General features: G+C 48.5%; 1 protein-coding gene across 2 annotated transcripts in view; it reads right to left on the reverse strand.

The window, feature by feature from the left end:
• LOC146786204 (cytochrome P450 2J5-like) overlaps window positions 1-21800 on the reverse strand; it is a 647500-nt gene that overhangs the window by 64035 nt on the left and 561665 nt on the right. For both annotated transcript variants that reach the window (XM_085635780.1, XM_085635781.1), the window contains exon 8: window positions 2910-3051. In XM_085635780.1, the coding sequence (XP_085491906.1) occupies window positions 2910-3051 (142 nt within the window). The remainder of the gene's footprint in view (window positions 1-2909; window positions 3052-21800) is intronic.

Here is a 21800-nt window from a genome sequence, read left to right on the forward strand (position 1 = left end):
TGAGGAGTTGTCATTAGGTTATTTACTATTTTATATATTTATTAAGATTGGACGGTGAACACCGCTCCGCTTGCGGGGTTTGAAGAGTTTTCCACACTCTGCAGTACGCGGAGCTTGCAGAGCTCCGAAAAACTCAGCTTCACGGAAAGCGGAGTTTTTTCCTCGCTCGCGTTTGTCAACGTTAAGTTGGCGAGCGAGGAAAATCCACCTCCCAGAGAGATTTTACCTCATTCGCGATCGTCAACATCAAGTTGGCGAGCGCGAGCTGGGAAAATCAATCTCCCTCCGAGATTTTTCAACACGGGCGGTCAGATTTCTCATTGCGAGTGGTCGTGTATGCCTGCGACCGCTCGCGTTGAGAAACCATCTGTTCGCGATGAGAAAGCTGCCGCTCGAGTAAAAATCGACTTGAGCGGCAGAAAGGAAGCAGCTGCCACTTGCTCTGAGCATGGTGCCGTTCACGATGATTGCACAGTGCGGACAAGCACCTGGCACTGAAAATCACCGCGAACGGCATTTATCTAACGCACTGCGCTGCTCGTAGAGCTTCGCATAGGGCGGAAGAGTTTGTTTTGCACTTCGCAGAGATCCGTGTAGCATAACTCCGTGGACTCCACCCAGGCTTAATATTTATTTTGAAAAGTGTGGGGCAGTCTCGATTTTTGCTGTGAAATATCAAGTTTTGGCATCCGATTGCATAAGGATATTTTCTAACTGCTTCCTTGTAAGTGAGTTTCATGGTCCCATCAGGAGTTTTTTCTCCAAGCTCTTTCTAATCTCTTAGTTTCTTTTTCCAATTGCAACCCTCTAAATCTTGGTTGGTATTTGCAAGTAAAGTTTATCAATCTCTCAGGTTAAGCTTGTACCAGTTGCGCCTGGTATTGGCCTTATGGAATCTGACGGCTTCAGTATTGGGTTTAATTAAGCAAAAAGGTATTAAATTATAGTCTGATCAGAGAACCTCAATTGGAACTCCTAATGTTAGGTCTGGAGAGTTAGAGAGTTGGAAAAGATGTGATCTAATAAATAATCTTGATAGTGGGTACAAGGGGCGAGCCAGGCTTCGAGATCAAAGATGCAATTTTTGATAGTGTCAACCTTCTTGTTGTCCAAGTGTAGATCACTGACTCCTAGGATAGAGAAGTTGGCTAATTATAAACTGTATTCTGCCACATTTTCAGGAAGGGCATCTAGAACCTGAGTGGTGGGGCCAGGGAGGGGGGATGAGCGATGGGGGGGGGGGTGATATATGAGGAGCCTTGAGAAGGTGGAGGTAGGTGCCAATTCTAGCATGAAGCTACACTGAACACTTACACCCCGGGAGAGTTGTAGGTTTACATTTTGCCTTTATTTCTTCTTTATAACTGACAGCAAGGCCTCCTACTCTCTTCTAACCTTCTCTATCTTTTCTAGCCAGATAGCTGTAAACCAGTTTTACCATGTTTGAAGCAGAGAGCACAAGTATTTTAGCACTGGTGAGCAGTGATTAAGTTCACAGAGTTCTAATGCCAACAAAACGTATTGAGCAAACAGGAGATGTGTAGGCAAAAGGTTTGGAGGTGATCCTGCAAAGAGGGCCACGTCCTACAGCACTTGTTAAAGTGAATTAACTAATAGAATAAGCAGGCTATTAAACTGGTCAAAACTGCTTCCCTTTCACATGTACTTGCTGCAGGTTTGTTTCAGAAGCTCAGACCTGCACTGACAGGATTTAATTCATGCTTTTAAATTCAATTGGGGTGGTGTAAATCTACCCTGTAGCCCACCTCTGCTATTTACCTTTTAAACCATTGGTGCAAATCCTGCGCCATAATACAGTAACGTTATTTAAAAGTAAACTATGCCAACTGGGTTTAGTTGATCCTTCACCATGTTTAGTGTTTGGGGCACATACACTGGGAACTATTTAGCACTTTCCCAGTGCTCAAAGTTAAAGCAGGCCAGTAAATTCAGTCATAAGAGGCAGAAATACAGGTAGATCATATAGAACACACTTCTCAAGACTGCTCATTATAATGGACTTCATGGGGAACCATAGGATACATATATGTGTCCATGTAGTGGTCAGAAGAGTTGTGAAATAACATTTTGGGGACACATTTTGAATGCTTTATACAATTCGAAATTAAATATATTTACTGACGAGAAGCCTGGCAGAGAGTATGGGAAATGCACTGTGCAGCTCAGTACTCTGGAAATCATGCGATGCTCAGTAGTAGATGCTGGCATCTTTGCAGGGTCTTTCTCATCACCCAGCCTGCCTCTCCTCACTACAGCCCCATTGTGTGGAAACCGAACTGCAGACAGCTAACAAGAGCACAGAAGCAGCTTCTCTTTCCTATTTGTCACCATACTCATCTGGTCTCTCACTCTCATGTCAGACAGTGCCACTTCTGTAGATCTGAGGGTCAGAGGCAAGTGCTGACACTCAATTTGGATGTCCCACATGTGGTCTCTTTGTTCATAGAGGCAAGAGACTTGGAAGAGAATCCTCTAAAGGATGTCTGGGAATAAAGACATGGCATTGGCAGCCTGCTATCGGCTCTCCTGTGATCCTTCGAATCGACTGCACCGGCTGTCTGGGAGCCTGAACGACAAAATTAAACATCTCTACTTAGAGGAGGTAAAGATAGTTCTTAGGGCCTAACTAAACGTCAACATTCCTTAACATAGCTCTGTATTATTGGCAGATGAGTGTGTATTGATACAAATCAGTGGAACTCATATTATCAACATCAGAAGGATGAAAGGCTTGAACCTGGGACAATTGGGGTCAAATACAGAATCTCAGCAGTGTGCGCTTTAGTTCATAGAGCCACCAGACGCCGGATGGTGCTATTGGCTGTACTGTGATACATTCAACCGATATTATAGAGAATGCTGATAATTGTCAAGTAAGATATCATTACCTGCAGAGAAGGGTATAAATGCTTCCTTCTTCACAAAGTTTCCTTCTTTGTCCAGAAAGCGACTTGGGTTAAACTCTTCAGGAACCTCCCAAATAGTGTGGTCATGAAGGGCAGAGAAGAGGTTGGAGATAACAATGGTGCCCTTAAACAGAAAACAAAAGTTTGTTTATTCAAAGGAGTTGGATGAACTGGGTGAATGATGAGTAACCTAACCAGTCAGTGAACGGGCAACTGGTGCGCAAATGGGATGGGCAAATTGAAAAAATAGAGGACGGACTGGCAGACGAGTACACTCAAAGGCATGGGCGAGACAAAAGTACAGGCAAGCTGTACAGAATGCAGATGCTTGGAGGGCAGGCTACTGGACAGATAAATGGACGCACAGAGGGCAGCAGGTGCCCAGGCACGTGGGCAGGCAGTCACAGGTTACACTGAACAAGTCATTAGCAGCGGTGGACGGTGACATTTGAAAGTGGTGGGGCGTAAAATGTTTGGCATACTTCAGCATAGCGAGCGAGCGTACCTAGCGAGCCCGAACAACCTAAGGGGGATTCGGGGGGGTTCTCCCCCCCGAGAAAACTTTGAAAAAAGAGTGGAAAAATGGTGCATTTGCAAGCAAATTTGAGAAAGCAGAAAGGTTAATAAAGCAATGAAGAAAGGCACAGATGCACAGATACGGGTTATGTTAGCGCCATATAAAACTCCTCAAATCAAATAAATACTACAGAGTTACTTGCTACATAATACATGTTATGTATTATGCACCCCCCTTACATGCCTGCCAGAAAGGATTTCCATCACACATGCATTGTTTTTTGCTTATTCCTTTTTACATTTGTATGTTTAACATGTTTTCTGTTGACTGTTTGTACAGTGCACAGATATGGGTTATGTTAGCGCCATATAAAACTCCTCAAATCAAATAAACACTAAAACAGAGCCTGCACACTACCTCTAGGAGCCTCCAAAAAAAATGAAATGTGTAGTATATTCAACTGTAGCACAAAGGTGTTCCCCTGTAGACAAGACAGTGGTGGTAGGAGCAGGCAAGCAGATTATGCTGAGTGCATAATAGATACCTGCGACTCTGTTGAAAAAATATGAGAAAGTCTGATAGAAAAAAGAAGAAAAACAGGTGAGAGTCCCCCTCCCCTCACTGTTACCGTCAGAAATCAAGGCACACCACGGGGGAGGGACTCACTCACGCACACCAGCTCTGCTCTATACTGCTTAGCTTTTCTTCACCAAGGTCTCCAATTTGCTCTCAGCTAACCAAACTACCAGACTGCTGGACATCTGAGGTAGCAGAATACACACTAGGGCCGCACTGCCTTGCTCTCCACAGGTGACTCCACAATAGACAACTGCTGGGGCTTAGGCTGTAGCATGGTTGCGGTGACTCACTCACTGTGTCTGTGTCTCGTCTCTGCTCGTCGTCGGACGTGCTCGCTCCGACTCCTCGTCGTGTGAATGTGTGACTCTCTCTGACTCTGTCTCTCTAGTCTCTGACCGTGACTCCTCGCCTCGCACCTCGTGGTCGTCGTGTCGTCTCCGTCTCGTGTGGCAGGCAACAACAGGCACTGGCGCGGTGACGTGGTGCGCCGAACAGCATAGAGACTGGAATGGCCAATCACTACTGCATGGCTTCACATTGCCGCAGTGTGATTGGCCATACCATACGCACGGCGCACCATGACTGACTCACTCCTCAACTGCTGCACTGCGCGCGCTGCGGACCGCGGTGAATAAACTCAGCCAATCCTGGCGCTGCATTACCAGCGCCACTGTGCCAGCAGCGCCAGGATTGGCTTAAGAGCAGGGTTAGTCCCTGCCCATAATGAGACCCGGGGGCCTGCGTTAGGACTAGGAGAAGCACCCTCGGGTCCCAGTCACGTCGTGTAGTAGTCAAATTAAGTGCCACACACACGTCGTCTGCGCATGTTCGGGCCAGGATCCCAGAATAGAGCCCAAAACATGACATGCGCATTGCCCACCACTGCACTGCTGTCTGCTGGACTACTGCGCACCGCTATCCATGTGACGTCAGCAGCAGCCCGGCCCCGCCCCCACCCCCCACACACACCGACCCAGGCACAGACAGACTGCGATGCTCGGCTGCAAAATTTATTCAACCACAGAAGCTGCTGTGGCGGTGCGTCCATTGGCGTGGGGCTGTTCCAGCTTAGTGGGGCAACGCCCCAACGCCCCCAATGGACGCACCGCCACTGGTCATTAGACAGAGCAATGGAATATAAAGACAGGGGAAATAGTGCTAAAAAAAGAAAGCAATAAGTAGGTGTTAGGAGGATAGGCAGATGACTAGTTGGCTGCAAGAATAAAAGGATGGGAATATGAATGAAAGAAGAGGCCTGTACATATGAACAAAGAGAAAGCAGACTGCTGTTAGATGTATGCTGACAATACCCAGCATCTGCTTAACCTAAAAATATTCCCATAAAGCCGAACCCACATATATGGTCATATTCTTCCAAACACTAGACAAACAGAGCATTCATGTGGGATCTCCAGTGCCACGCTCTTCTTTACCGTCTTCAAACGGGGCTTCCAGATTGTTCCTGGCACCTCTTGTGGCTTCACCGAAAATATCTGATGTAGCTCCACAACGTGTGCCACTATGACATCACCTACCCTTATCGGCTCTGATCTCCATCTAAACATTAATTTCTTTAGCAGAGGATGAAGCCTCTAAAGGAAATGTTGAAACCCCCAAAAAACATCCTCTGCCATCATGCCTTTTTCTCAGCCGTTTTCAGCACTAGACACTTGTTCGAACCTGACCCTTCATCACTACTGCATAACTTGTTTCGACAAACTAAAGAAGAAGGAACATTTGGCAAGATTCCCTTGGAGGTGGACTGTCCCATCAAGAAGTTCCCTACTGAAGAATGATGTAGTATGTGTGAGGACACATGAAGGGACTGCCGAACGCTACTTCTTGGGTGAGGTGAGGAATTCTTTCTCTGATGGTTTGCATACACAAGAAGGCTGGGCTCCATTGCATGTACTGTACTTTCTGAAGATTTTTCTTCTTTTCTCTCCATTTCAGGAAAGCAGTAGGGTCTTGGAAATACCCCTCCTTGGGGAACACAAAAACAAAGTTTTTGTCTTGAGTTGTTTTCATACGTTCTCAACATCATCCAACTATGTTTCATTTCGTAGATAGAACAATCATATGTTAGAGAGATTTATTTTGCTTGCTTTCACACTACTTGTAATGTTTGTTTAGTTGGTAAAGTGAAGTTGCAGATGTTTTTAAAATGCAAGGATACCAAAGAGTCTTCCAGGTATTTGCTCCATGGAGTCTTATTTTTTAAGACCTTGATTGATTGCCACAGTAGGTGTTTGGAAATCCTGCTGGAGCTGCTCCTATCTTTGCACAATAGGCTAGGAAAAGGCTCTCAGGATATACTCTTGTTTAAAAAGATTGAATTCTTGTCGCACCTGGACTTGTGATGAGCAGTCTGGTGATCTGAAAAGCTGCCTATATGCATGCACTGAGCTAAATCTAGCGATGTCAATGCATTTCCCATGGAAAACTTTCTGGCCAAAAGTTAATGTGGGCATGACTTTGCTTTAGATCACTTGCAGGAATGGATTGAGGGATGGGCCTGAGAGTTTACTAAGTAGCCTGAGAAAGGATGTTTTTATTGCCATAGCTGCTGTCTTCATAGTCTAGAAGCCGAGATACCATGAGGAGCTCTCTCCCCATTGTTTGCAGATACATGAATTGCCGACTGCTGGATTTAAAAATAATGAGATATTATGGCATTAAGTACTGGTATAAAGGTGCTTGCGAAAATCTATGTTTTACTACCGAGGACTGAGCTTGATTATAACTTATTAGACCCGATGAAGTCGGTGGAAATTATCCACGAGAGGAAACATGTGTTGTCAGCATTCTGTTCTGACTGGCTGTGATAATACCTATTTGGAATTCTGACGTTTGGCATAAAACAAATAAATTACCATAACTACGGGCTGCTGGATTTACTTTGCAATAGACATATGCTCAGGGTAAGATTTTGTCAGTCTTCATAGTTGCTAACTGCCTCCTATGACCTCCTAATCTAGCCGTATACCTAGATATTTGTGTCTGAGGTGCAGTTAAGTTGGTTACTATTTACTTACCAGTTTACTTTCTTGAGAATATTTCAACTGAAGAATACCACTTTTGTCTTCTTACTGTCAATACTCAAGTTATGATTTGTACAGAATTTGCTCAGCTCATTTAGTTTCTTTGCAAGGCTATTTCCATTTTGTCTAAGATGACACATCTGTGTACTGTCGTACTGTAGTATATTAAGTGGATGTCCAAATAATTTTGGAGGTTAAGGGACCATATCATCAACGGCTGCTCCTAAATTGGTTATGTACAAATGGAAGAGTATGGGGGCTAACACACAGCCTTGTTTCAATCCCTTGTATATGCTCATCTTCTCTGTGGTAGTCATGTCAGGGGCCAATCTAATTTTCACCTAAGTGCTCGAGTACAAGGTGTTAATGGTATTCAGAAACGTTGTGGGGATACGCCAGACCAGCAGTTTCCCCCATATTTCTTTTAATGCTTTATTCATTACAATTTCATATATGTGAGCATGTCCATCTGTTACACAAAGATTCATGGTGGTAGTACATATGTGGTGCAGTTCAAATGCATAATGCACCCGACAATGCAGTACAACAGCTGGGCTGCCTCCAACCAGTACTATACCAATCTCACATTAACAAACTACAGCACAAGTTAAAGTCAGATTATAACCACATCAAGTACACCTATGAACCCATACCCTGGAACGAAGCTGCCCATTCACGTACTTTACCGATTACACCTTCCTGTCCTCTCTACCCTCTTCCCTTTATCCATATTTAATGTGCAGTGTATGTTCTGACACTCCCCTTTTGGTGCTCTCTACATTAATATTCATCCGCCCCCCCCCCCCCCCGAGTACTGGCTGTCCTCTATCGAGACTTACTCCTTTCCACCAGCTAGGCAGTGCAGCATGTCCATCCAGTCCCTGAGGTCTTCCTCTTCGTCCACCCATACCCCCTTGAGGTGGACCTTTTACGCCAGTGTGCACTCCAACATATCCGGTCGCCATTTATCCACCATGAGCCCCATAATGGCCACCCAGCGCATCATACTGTTATGCTAGCAGAAGTCGTAGCTTTACAAATCTATGTTACATCGCCATATTTTTGGGTCTGGTGATTGTGCCTAGCAAACAGTGTTGGATTGTCAGTTGGATACCTATTCCAGTCATTCGTGCCAGTCTCTCAGTCACTTCGTCCCAGTATCTCAACAACATCTTGCACATCCACGTCATGTAGGTAAATGTGGCTTCTGATTTGTGACATCTAGGACAATCTGACTACCTCTTATGATAGATGTAGCCTATCTGGGGCCATATAAGTCCTGTGAAAGTGAGTAAGTTTAAACCATGCATTACTGGCAATTTTTTTCACTTGAGCTGAAGCCATTGCCCATTGCGCATCAGTTAGGGGACTTTGCAAGTCTGTATCCCATGCTTGTCATGCTTTAATCATTGGCGTCGGTCGATCTGCAGTCAGACCCTGCTGTAACCCCAAAGCTCTCCATGGCCTCCTCAAAGATGATGATCGCTCCGCTGGATAGAGGTCTCCTAACAATAGGCAGACCCCGTCGTCCACTCCCTAAGTGTCATTATGTCTGCAATTTGTTGGTATGGCTGTAATCAGTCCAGCGGGAGGGATCTATTAAATGGTGAATGCCCAAGCACTCCACGGACCACCATCACCTGCAACCCCTCGGTCTGTCTCTAATCTCGCATTATCAAGCTACTCTCCACTATCAAGCTACTCAGGAGACATGTCTTCCAGTTGGTTTCAGATGCACACCACATCACTGCATGCTGCAGCTGTGATGCAATATGATACAGTTCAAGATCCGACAGACCCAGCCTCCCTGTCTCTGCTCAGCTTCAGTACTTCCAATCAGAACCTGTTCTGTCCCCCGGCCCACACTAAGATGATTAAGAGTTAGTCTAGCTCCAGCAGATCAAGCGTGGGACTGGATGCAGTGTGCTTTGGAGCACATAAAGGCACCTAGGAAGCAGAACCATTTTGGCAAGCGCCACCAGTCCCATTATGGAGAGGGGAATATATTCCAAAATGCGATGGAAGACCGAAGCCCCTGCAGTGTCCTTTACATGTTTAGTCTGTGATACCATGGCACTTCATCAGTCATCCAGATGCCAAGATATCTAAATGTGCCATATTTCCAGGGTATCCCCACCTCAGTCAATTCAGCAATTGGGATACTAGTCAGGGCCACACACGGATAAAGCAAAGTCTTTTGCTAATTAACGCGTGGGCCTGAGAGTTTTTCAAAAGCAGCCAATTCTAGAAACAGAATCGGCAAAAATTCCTGTGGTCGGACCAGGGTCATCAGGGTGTTGTCTGCATATATGAATTCAGCATGTGTCATGCCTCCCACCTTCATGCCCCAAAGTTTCAGTATGGTGTGCAGTCTCATGGCCAAAGGCTCCATTGCTAGAGCAAAAAGCAGTGGGAATAGGGTGACATCCCTGCATAGTATTGCGTTCCAAGGACCATACCGGCGAGAGCCGTCTGCCTGTGTGGATCTTTGCCATGGGGCTATATATAAAAGCCAAACCATTTTAGGATTTGCAGTCCAAATCCCCTCCTGGTCAAGACCTCGATCATGTCATCCCAAGTGAGGCAATCAAAAGTCTTTTCAATGCCTAAGGCCACTAGAGTGCTACCCCAAAGGGTATCTCATGCATATTTAAGGATGTGTCTAATGTGCCACAGGTTCATCATGGTGTTCTGCTCTGGTATGAACCCGCATTTGTCCTCATCCACTAAGGACTAGGGTAGATAGGAGCCTGTTGACTAGCACCTGAGCTAAGATCTACATGTCTCTGTTTGATAAGGAAAGAGATCTATGTGAGGTTAGTTCTGCCAGGTCCCTGTCTGTCTTGGGTACCCTAATAATGATGGCTTCTCGCATGGTTGAAGGGAGACTGCCATCATGTACCGCCTCCATGTAAACTTCCAGGAGGCGATCCGTGAGCATGTCCTCATAGGCCTGGTAGAATTCAGGGGGAAAGCCATCACTCTCTGGTAGCTTTCCCATTGTCAGGCCTTGAATAGCAGCCAACACTTACTCTTGTGTGATCGCAGTTTCCATCCATGCTCTGTCTGTGGCTGGGAGTGTCGCCATGAAGAGCTCATCCAGAATACCCACATCCCACCTGTGGTCAGTGTCGAGTGGTCTCTTATAAAGAGTCACCAGATATTTCAACAGTTCTGCGTTCATATCTGGTGGCATCGCTACATTTGTCCCGTCTGCTTTTATTTAGGGATTGAATCAGATGGTGTTGGTCCTCCTGCTGCAGGAGCCACACAAGCATTCGGCCCGACTAGTCCCCCTCTGCATGCAGTCACTGTCTATAGTCACGAATAGTGTGTTTATCTAAGGTGTTCCACAGATCCGCAATCTCCCCATGCAGCACTATAAAGGGCTTCAATGGGGGCCGGTCAGTTCCACTCTGGCACTGCAGTTCCATCTGACATGCCTCTTTCTGTTTTAGGTCATGCGTCATGTGCTTTCTAATACCATATGTTTTCGACATGAATTCTCCCCACACCACTGCCTTCAGCACCTCCCACTCAGTCACCTTTGTCTGTTCTGATCCCCAGTTAAGCCCAAGGTAATCCTCCAGTTCCACTTTAATGTCCTCCTGAAACAGCTGATCCATCAGCGCCTCTGATGGCAGTTGCCACAAGAAAGAGCTGGACACCTCACTGCATGCCACATACATTATCAGCAGTGGTGTGTGACCTGAAAGAAATCTGTTTGAAAACTGTGCTGCATGTACCTGTGGGCCAAGGTTGCCAATATGTGGTCCAACCTAGTATATGTATGGTGGGTGGCTGAGTCACAGGAGTACTGCATATGTGTGGGGTATAAAGTGGACCATATGTCTATACATCCCAATCGAGTCATTATTTCTGTCAATGCTGACATCATCCCTGGCTTTGTATTGTGTTATGGGGGGCACCTATATACAGTCCCATCTAGTATGCAGTTAAAGTCAACCCCCCAAATGAGATGTACAGGAGTAAAAGATCCATTAAATACCAACAGAATGTCTTGTCGTCTGTGTTGGACACGTAGGAGTTCAGGAAACATATCTCCCTATCATCTAGCAGACCATAGAAGAACACATATTGGCCCTCCACATCCGCATGAACATAACAATGATATGCCTGGGGCCAACTAAATCAGAGCTCTCCTTGCAAAGGAGGAATATGTCAAGGGATTCATTTGACCCCTCCATTTTTTATTCAGCTTACGTGCTTCCTTCTCAGTAAGGTATGTCTCTTGCTGCAGGGCCATACATATACCATGTCTGCAAAGGTAAGTCTGCACCCTTAACATTTTGTGTATGCATTGAGGCCCCTGACATTCCAAGTTGCTATGTGTAGCATATTAGTGCTTTCATTAGCCATTGCCTGATGGTATCCTGCATGCTGCCCATCTCACCTCGCCATTATAAATAGTCGAGAGGGGGTCCAGTTGTGCCACATTCAGAATCAATTTCCACCTTCACTCCCTCAGCTGGGTTCCATTTGGTGTGCATGTGTTCCCCTCTCTCCCCGTACCTTACCCAGGTAAACACCCATAAAATTGAGACTTGGTGCTTCCCCATATTATTCCCAAACACAGGATACTACAACAGGTGTATGGTAATTACAATGCAGCCCAACAGCAACCACCTAATTAACAGACAAAAAGTAGGAAGTCATGTGACCACCTCATCTGTCCAACAATCACCTGCCTACTGCAGCGGCCAGGCTACAGCCACATCCCTACCGGCTTTTCCCAGGTCTAGTGAAACCTCTCACTATCCAGGTCCACAAGCTTGCCACTGTGTACCGCTCCCACCGGCCAGCCCGCTCCTCAGCAGTTCATGTTCTCAATTACCCACCATTGTTGTTTGCTACAGGTCCTCCCCACCAAAAGTGTGAAAATAGCAAGTTGCGCACAGGGGTGTGTGACACACATGCCTCCTCCCTACCAAAACTGAGGCAGTGCCTTATAGCTTACATACATTTAATCTACAGATTACAGACCATTCCTAGTGCAGAATGGGTACATCCACACTCTGACTTTGTTCATTCGGATCACTGCTCCAGGATGTCCACTTCAGTCCTCTCTTCGCTCATAGTGGCATCTGTTGCAGTCAGTTCTGGTTCCGAGGTATCTGGGAGCGCTAGTGTACCATCTGGTTGCACCTCCACTCAAGAGCCAGGATGCTCCGTCACCATGCCCCACCTGCACCTCTCCTCCAGCTCAGTTGCCAGCACCTGCTCCCAGAAACTATCTCCCAGCATATACGTGGCTCAGTTCCACCTTTGCGGTCAGTGCCCTCAAACCAGTCCCACACCTCCCCTGGGGCTCTAAAGAAATGTGTCCAGCCATTGTATACTACATGTAGCTTTGCTGAAAAATGCAAACTGCCTCAGTTTTCGTGTTACTGCGAGGAAGGATTTCCATTCCAATTGCACTCTCTTAGTGTAGTCAGGGAAAATGCGGATGAGCTCTTTCAAACCGGATGACCCCTTGCATTCGGACCTATTTCAGTATAGCATCTCTGTTCCGGTAGTTCAGGACCCAAGCAATCATGGCTGTAGGCTGCTCCTCCAGGGGGGGCTGAAGCACCAGGGCTCGATGAGCTCTCCATAACAAACAGCAGAGAAAGTTCCTCCAGTCAGAATGTGGCCCTGAGCCATCCCTCTAACAACTGTTGTGGTGCCACTCCCTTCGCACCACCTGGAAAGCCCACTAATCTAAGATTGCATCTCTGTGCCCATACTTCTGCATTCTCCATGCTGGTATGCAGCTTTGCCTGTAAGGTTGCGGACCGCCAAGAGATTCACATATACAGATAGTGCATCCATTTGCTCTTCTAGTGTCTTGGAGTTGCGCAGTGGCTCTCTATATCTGACCATTCGAGGCCATAGTTTGCATCGGCGATTGTGTTGTATCTTCGTCATAGTCCAGTTGCGCAGGGACTCCAATCTGCTCTGTACATCTGTCCATCTTGGTTTCCTGTCCTGTGCGTGGTGCTCTGTTGCGACTCATCTTCAGCGTCAGTCCAGCTGCTTAAGGCACTCCCTGCATGGTAGGTGGCAAAACACCCCCACAGGCACCTATGTTGCAGCAGCAGTCGTGCGAAGATCAGGGAGAGGGCGCTTTCCCCTCTGACGGCTCTCAACCAACTTCAGTGCCACTCTACCTCCCTAAGATACAGTTGGCTGGTGGGGATGTTAGGCCATTGCCGACCAAGCTCAGCCCACCAAGGCCCAGGAGAAGGTATCTAGTGTATACCATCTCCTCTACTCCCTTGTGTCGTGTTGGATGGGCCCCAGTCCTACCTCCAGTCTCTCAGGTTTATCAAAGCCCAGGGTCCTCAGTGCCCCTGCCTCCTCAATGCATTGCACCATCTGCACCCAGAGCCCGTTTAATCTTCAGTCAAGTCCCCGACTGACCTCACTGCTATCCCTGCACCTTGTGGAGCCGTCGCAGCAGCACCTTCATACGCGGTAGTCTTCAACCCCGCTCAGGATCCTGCACAGGAGTGGGGAATCATTCAACACTGGTCACCTTCAGGCCCCCAAGGCCTACCAGTCAGGTCAGGATGGGTGGGGAGATGAGGAGGCCCCCCGCCGCTCTACACCCATCATTTAACCTTCTACTTCGCTTTCTGGTCCATTTCAGGCCAGGTAAGTGCTTTACTTTCTCATCACGGCAATCCCCTGGGCCACTAGCAGGCCACCTGGCCCATGGCGCTGTCTCAGGACGTATGCTTGTCAGGGCAGGGGGCACCAGTCCCCTGGCTCCGGGCACGTCCAGCGCCATGCAACCCTACACGGAGGGGGTCAAAGGGAAACCCCTGCCCTGTCGCCGCCACAGCTCCTTACAGCCCCCGGTTCACAGTGCTTTCTTCTGTCGCTGGGCCACACACTGCCAGCAAGTCTCTGGTGCTGCTCCTCACAACGGAGCCAGCGCTGACACTTCTCAATTCATCCGTGGCATCTTGATCCACAGCAAGACCATGCCTCGCCTCCTCTCCCAGTGCCACATTCTAGTTCAGGACTCCCCTGGTCTCCAATTGACTCAAGTGCATGTACGGATGTGGGGCATACCATATCTGCTCTGATTATCTGGGGACAGTTCAGGATACTGAAGAATCCAGAAGGACAGCCAGCGTAACTCTTGCTTTGTGCATCAGCCATCTTGCTTTGGCTTCCCCCATAATTTACCATAGACTCAAACACTATTTGAATAAATATAAGCTGCATACAAAATACCAGCTGATTTATTGATAGTTTAGTCAAAGTGCAATAACAGCAATGACAATATTCGAATGTCGAATCCCGTTTGGTAAATAGGTATGTTATGTTATTTTAATTTATTTAGCACACAGCTACTCGGAAGTGTCCCGGCGCTATAGACTGCTGGGGAACCCGTCCTGGCTATCCCTGTGAGATGGTCCCTTTCTGGGTATCTCCAATGTGAAACCAGGCATCCTCGGGGGGCCATTGTAGAGATGAGGCAAGCTTAATGCCCAGAGTTGCCAAGTGTGTTCCTGGTTAGAGTAGGTATCGAGGCAAGAATTATCAAGTCTGTTTTGACCCTGGTCCACGACCCTGCCGCGTCAGGAATTGAACCCTGGTCCCTGGCCGATTCTCTGCTTACGGATCTGTCGCCTCTAACCAGTGAGCCACACCACTCCACAATTATTTGTATCAATTTATTGTTCTCTTCCAGGGGATCCTCATCAATAGTCATAAGCACTTGAATATTCCTGCCCATGTGCGGGAACCCCAGAAAATATATAAAAAGTTTAAACAATCTGTTAGAATCCGGGTTCTCTGGTTGGCACAGGTAGGTACTTGTGACAAGCAGGGAACCTTTCCTCTAGTCAGGGTAAGGGGTTACACTCCTAAAATAACCCCTGCCTACCCTCTAGGTAGCTTGGCGCGAGCAGCCAAGGCTTATCTCAGAGCGTTATAGGTTAAGCATTTGTGAACACATACAGTAACCAAGTGACAACACTACAAATGGACACCACACAGGTTTTTATATTAAAAATAAGGATTCTTTATATAGAGTTACCACAAGACCATTAAACGACAAAAATACACAATACTGTTACTTTAGATGGTAGAAGTTTGCTTAGTTCTCTTAAGTTCTTAAATGCGACACTTTAAGTCAACGTACCTTAGATGCGACACGCAGGGCAACGAAAGTGTTGCAACGATGCTGATGCGATGAAGTTTTTGGTGCAAAGAAATAAAGACGTGAAGATCTTCCAGATGCGTTACGCTTCTCCGATGTTGCGAGAAGACTCGACTCGATGCGTCAGCTACAGCGGCCTTGGCAGCGGCACTCTTCTCTGACGTTTGCGAGACGCTTCCGCTCGATGCTATGCTGCAGCGGCGTCACCCCTTTACGCGCTTTTCTTGATGCGGTGCAATGCGACAACTACGATGGCTGCGATGGCGACACGCTTCTTCCTCGATGCGAGACTCTTCTCTTGATGCGGTGCAATGCGTCAGCTACGATGGCTGCGATGGTGACACGCTTCTTCGGCGTTGCGAGACACTTCCGGAATGATGCGAGACGCTTCCGTTCGATGCGATGCTGCAGCGGCGACACCCTTTGCGAGATACGTTGGCAACAGCTCCGATGGCGGCACGCTTCTCCTTCTCGAGTCGCGCTTTCAGCTCCTTGCGACACACAGTCCCTCAGAAGGCCCAACAACAGCAGCAGGCACTTCCAAAAGACTCTGGAGAGCTGGGGGTGAAGTCCACTGGTCCTGGGACTTCGTTCAGGGGGCAAGCTCAGCACAAGCCCTTGGAGATCTCCTCTCCTTTCAGCAGCAAGGCAACCACTGCAGGCCAATCCCCCAGGTCAGGGACAGTACTCCTCCTTACAGCTTTCCCAGTTCTTTATCCTCAGGCAGAGGTTCTTCTTGTCAAGCAGGATCTAATTTCTTGGGAGCAGGGTCCCAATACTTATACCCCTAATTCCTTTGTTCCTCTGGGGTAGAGGGGCCTTTGCCCAGTCCAAACCAGTTCTTGAGCACTTTGTTGACATGACTCTGCCTTTCTATTCAGGGTGCAGGGCAGAGACATCCGCCGCTCCACAGGAGGTGGAGCCAGCATTGTGGTGGCAGAGCACAGCCCTATTCAGAGTCCAGGTGCACTCCTCCCACTCATCTGGATGTCAATCTCTCCATTCACCACCAGGCTACCTAGCCCTGCCCCTCTGGGTTTCCCCAGCCCTGTCACTCACACAAACCAGACAGGCAGATACACATCATAGCAGAGGCGGGCTGAAATGGTTATTCAAGCAAATACCAACTTTCTAAAAGTGGTATTTGCAAACATAGAATACTAAAATAAACTTTACTAAAAGATATATTTTATTATTCTGAGTTCACGCATACTAAACTCGATTTTCTACCATGTTCCCTGGGTCTGTTAGGATCATAGGATGTAACAATTCTAACAGCCCATTCTGGCCTATGGAGAACAGGTAGCCTTACAATAGTGAAAAACCAAAATGGCTGTAATTCACTATTAGGACATGCCACACACATCAGGGCTTGTCCTACCTTATGCTTACAATGCACCCTGCCCTTGGGCCTACCATTGGAGTGACTAATATGAAGTTAAGGGAACGTTTAGGGACTGGGAAGTGGGTGCACTTGCCCAGTCAACATGACAGTATCAGACTGCACGCAGGTTCTGCAATGGCAGACCTTAGACACATTTTACTAGGCCGCTTCTGTGGGTGGCACAACCAGTGCTGCAAGCCCACCAGCAGCATTTGTATTTACAAGCCCTGGGCACTCCTGGTGCACTTTACTGGGGTCTGACAGTAAACCAAATAAGCCAATCATGGAATCCAACCAACATATACATTTTTAAATAGGGAGCACTTTCACTGTGGCACTGGTTGGCAGTGGCACAGTGCTCTGAGCGGCCAACACTATAAAAACACATGAGGCACAGCGACAAAAAGTGGAAGGGAAATTCACGCCAAGGTGCCAGGTCTAACACGTGTCCCCTCCAGCTGAAAAGTGGGGAGAACTACCCTACCCCAGGGAGTTCCTCATCACTAAGGCGGAAAAATCTGGACAGACCGTCAGCATTGGCGTGATCTGTACCAGGGCGATGTTCCACCGTGAAATCCATACCCCGTAGGGAAATTGGCCACCTCAACAGCTTTGGATTCTCACCCCTCATATGCATCAACCATCTAAGGGGCCTGTGGTCTGTCTGAACCCGGAAGTGAGACCCAAACAGGTAAGGTCTTAGCTTCTTCAGCGCCCAGACCACAGCAAATGCCTCACGCTCAATAGCACTCCATCTCTGTTCCCATGGTAGTAACCTCCTGCTAATAAAGGCTACAGGTTGATCTAGGCCCTCCTCATTGATCTGTGAAAGAACAGCCCCCACACCATGCTCTGAAGCGTCTGTCTGAACGATAAACTCTTTGGAGAAGTTGGGAGCCAAAAGCACGGGCGCCGTGCACATAGCAGCTTTCAGGGCCTCAAAAGATTTCTGACAGGTGTCAGTCCAAATCACCTTCCTGGGCTGCTTCCTTGAAGTCAGCGCAGTCAAGGGGGCAACAATGTTGCCATACCCCTTGACAAACCTCCTGTAGTACCCGGTGAGACCTAGGAAGGCTCTCACCTCTGTCTGGGTTTTGGGCGACTCCCAATTCAGGATGGTTTCTATCTTGGGTTGAAGGGGTGCCACCTGGCCACTCCCAACTTGGTGCCCCAAGTACACCACTGAACCCTGCCCGATCTGGCACTTACTCGCCTTGATCGTGAGGCCTGCCCTCCGCAGCGCCATCAACACTTCCCAGAGGTGGCGCAGGTGTTCCTCCCACGTGGAGCTGAACACTGCAATGTCATCCAGGTAGGCTGCACTGAACTAATCCAGCCCAACCAACACCTGGTTGACCAACCTCTGGAAGGTGGCAGGGGCATTTTTCATCCCAAAGGGCATAACTCGGAACTGGTAATGCCCATCAGGGGTGGAAAATGCTGACCTCTCTTTGGCCCCATCGGTCAAGGCGATCTGCCAATACCCAGACGTCAAATCAAACGTGCTGAGGTAGTTGGCAGCCCCTAGCCGATCCATGAGCTCATCAGCTCTGGGGATGGGGTGTGCGTCAGTCCTGGTGACCGAATTGAGTCCTCTGTAGTCCACACAGAACCGGAGTTCGGGTGTGGCTCCTGGCGCTGCACCCTTTGGGACCAAGACCACTGGGCTGGCCCAACGACTGCTTGAGGACTCAATTACCCCAAGGGCAAACATCTTGGAGATCTCCTCCTTGATGCAGGCCCTTACCCTGTCAGTCACCCTGTAGGCCTTGTGCCGCACAGGTGTACTATCCCCAGTGTCCACATCATGGACACATCAATCAGTGACACCGGGAATCAGGGAAAACAGGTCAGAGAATTGTCCCAGTAACTGGTGACAATCGTTCTGTTGCTCAGGGGTCAGGGTGGAAGAGAGGATGACACCATCTACTGACCCATCTTGCTCCTTGGCTGACAGGAGGTCAGGAAGAGGCTCGGTCTCCTCCTCCATCCCAGTATCTGTCGCTAAGAGCATGCCCACTTGGGACCTCTCCAAGTGGGGCTTGAGGCGGTTGACATGAAGGACCCTCAAGGGGTTCCTTGGAGAGCGCAAGTTCACCAAATAGGTGACAGGGCTCTCGCGCTCCACAACCTCAAAGGGACCGGTCCACTTATCCTGGAGCGCACAGGGCTCCACTGGGGCCAAGACCCATACCTTCTGTCCAGGCTGAAGCTCTACCAGAGTGGCATTCTGGTCGTACCACCGCTTCATCTCCTCCTGGCTGGCTTCCAGGTTTGTCTCAGCAAGTTCCCTGAAACGCCTAGTCTGGTTTCTGAAGGCCAGCATGTAGCTATATACATTCTGGGGAGGTTTCCTGGGAGATTGCTCCCAGCCTTCCTTGACCAGACTTAGAGTTCCTCTCACTGGGTGTCCGTACAGCAGCTCAAAGGGACTGAACCCTAGAGACTTCTGAGGCACCTCTCTGTAAGCAAAGAGAAGGCATGGTACATCGTGAGCCAGCCCCAGTAGGAAGGCTCTGAAGCGCTGGGGAACCACCAGCACACAGGCTGACCCAGGCTCAGCAACCTTAGGCTCAGAATACAGGAGGTCGTTCTCCCAGTAAATGAAATGTGTTCCAGACTGATCACCGTTGGCCTGGTCTGCAGCCTGCTGCCGCATACCCACGAGAGAAGGGCATTCTTTCTGCTCCCTGCAGAATTCCTCCCTGGAGGGTCCTCCTTCTTGCTGCCAATGGGTCAGCTCAGGCAGGTCCCCCAGTTCAGCTATCTGTTCCCCTGTAGGTTCCAGGGCATCCCCCTCAAGGCCTGCTTCCTCCTGGACCGTGGGAACTTCGGGGGCTGGTTTCCTGCGCCCCCTGCCTCTTTTTCCTAATGCCGGTTCCTGGGCCTCCCGCTCAGGCTCCAGGTCCTCTTGAGCACCTCTACTCGCTGTCATGGACCGTGTGGTGACACACGCCCAATCTGGCATACCCAACATCTCCAGGTGAGCACTCCGCGCCACCTTAGCCCAAGGTGAGCTCTCCAGATTGTTCCCTAACAGACAGTCTACAGGCATGGCGGGCCTCACAGCTACCTGAAGAGTACCAGAGACACCCCCCCCCCCCCCCCGCTCAAAGGGAACCTGAGCCACCGGGCAGTGACTCTCGGTGTTGTCGGCGGCAACAACCGGATAGAATGCTCCTGGGACAACCTGCTCCTGAGACACCAGGTGGCGCTTGACAGCCGTCACACTGGCTCCTGTGTCTCTGAGAGCTTCAACCCTATGGCCATTTATGGTCATCCACTGCCTGTATTTTTTAGTGTTCTCAGGCAGCTGGGTTTTGGGGACCACTTCACGGTCTCCTAATGAGACCAGGGACATTTCTACTGAACCCCACCCACCTTGGACACCCATCTCTCCACCCAGGGCTACACTAGCCGTCTGCCGGGGGGTTGCACCAGGGGTTGCTGGTTTACCAAACTGGCAACACTTGGGATCATTGGCAAAATGACCCGGCTCACCACATCTGTAACAGGTTGGGGGCCCTCTTTGAACAGGGGTACCTGTCGGGGCCCCAGTCGGTTTCTGGGGTGGGGGAGGCTGAGAGCCTTTCCCTTGGTTCCCTTGGGGATTACTTTGGGGCCTCCTCTGGAACTCCCTCTGTTTACCCTTGTCCCCCTCGCTCTTCTGCTGGGGACCCTGCCCACCTTTGGCGGAGTCTCCCACGGGACCCTTGTGGACCCTGGTACAGACCCAGCGGTCCGCCTCCTCAGCAAGCTTCCTAGGGTTAGTCAGCCTACTATCAATCAGGTGCTGGCGTAGCTCAGGAAAACAATTACTGGACAAGTGCTCCCATGCCATTAAATCAAGAAGCCCTTGAAAATTATCAACCTTGCTACCCTTCACCCAACCATCCAGTGCTCTGCAAAAAAAAGTCACATACTCCACATACGTACTATTGGGAATCTTAGTGCAACCCCTGAACCTCTGTCTATACATTTCAGGGATTAACCCATACCTAGCTATTAAAGCTTCCTTCATATGGGGGTAAGAGTTATACACTTCTGAGGGCAAATCTAGCAGTGTGTCCCGCCCTTCACTCAAGAACCGTCCCCACAACCCCGCTCCCCAATCCTTCTCAGGGACCCGGTGGGAGGACATGGCTACTTCGTAGGCTTTGAACCACTGCCCTATGTCATCATTTTTTTTTTATTCTTTCACTACATCTTTGGGTATGTACACTCTGGACTCTACTTGCACTGGGGGTGTGCTGCCACCAGAGGGAGTGCTTCCCAAGCCCTGGGCTTTCAACTCCAGCTCCCTCATTTTCATTTCATGCTCCATTTGGATTTTTTTCTCTTCCATTTCCAGCCTTTTTTATTCCATTGCCAGTTTTCCATTTAGTTTGGCCATCTCTATTTCATGAGCTCTGGTTCCCTTCCTGTCTGCCAACTCCTCTGGAGATAAACTTTTACTAGAAACACTGCTACCTGCAGGGGAAGGGGATCTCCTTCCTCTTGGACCCACTGGCCCATCCAGCTGCTCATCTGCATTCTCATCATCAGTGGCATTCCTTGCTTCTACCCAGGCCCTCAGCGCCTTGTAGAACTCTGCCTTGTTTTTACATCCAGTTGTAGAAACATTACATTTCCTGCAGAAGAATTTCAGCTGCTTTGCAGTGTAGTTATCCAATTTCTCTTCTTCCCATTCAAATTCAGTATTGACAGAGACTATGGATGCTGCTTTCTCCACCATGGTTTAGCTTGGCAGTGCTCAAAAATAGACAGTCCCAAAAGAAATCTACCAACAAGTATTGGTTGCGTTTAAGCTCTGCACTCACTAAGTAGTGTTCACCAATTACTGTACATGAGTCACAAATGCAAGTCCAGAATCCTCACCGCTGACCAGCAATGTTAGAATCCAGGTTCTCTGGTTGGCACAGGTAGGTACTTGTGACAAGCAAGGAACCTTTCCTCTAGTCAAGGTAAGGGGTTACACTCCTAAAATAACCCCTGCTCACCCTCTAGGTAGCTTGGCGCGAACAGCCAAGGCTTATCTCAGAGCGTTATAGGTAAGCATTTGTGAACACATGCAGTAACCAAGTGACAACACTACAAATGGACACCACACAGGTTTTTATATTAAAAATAAGGATTCTTTATATAGAGTTACCACAAGACCATTAAACGACAAAAA

The sequence above is a fragment of the Triturus cristatus genome, chromosome 11 (assembly GCF_964204655.1).
Source record: "Triturus cristatus chromosome 11, aTriCri1.1, whole genome shotgun sequence".
NCBI lineage: Eukaryota > Metazoa > Chordata > Amphibia > Caudata > Salamandridae > Triturus > Triturus cristatus.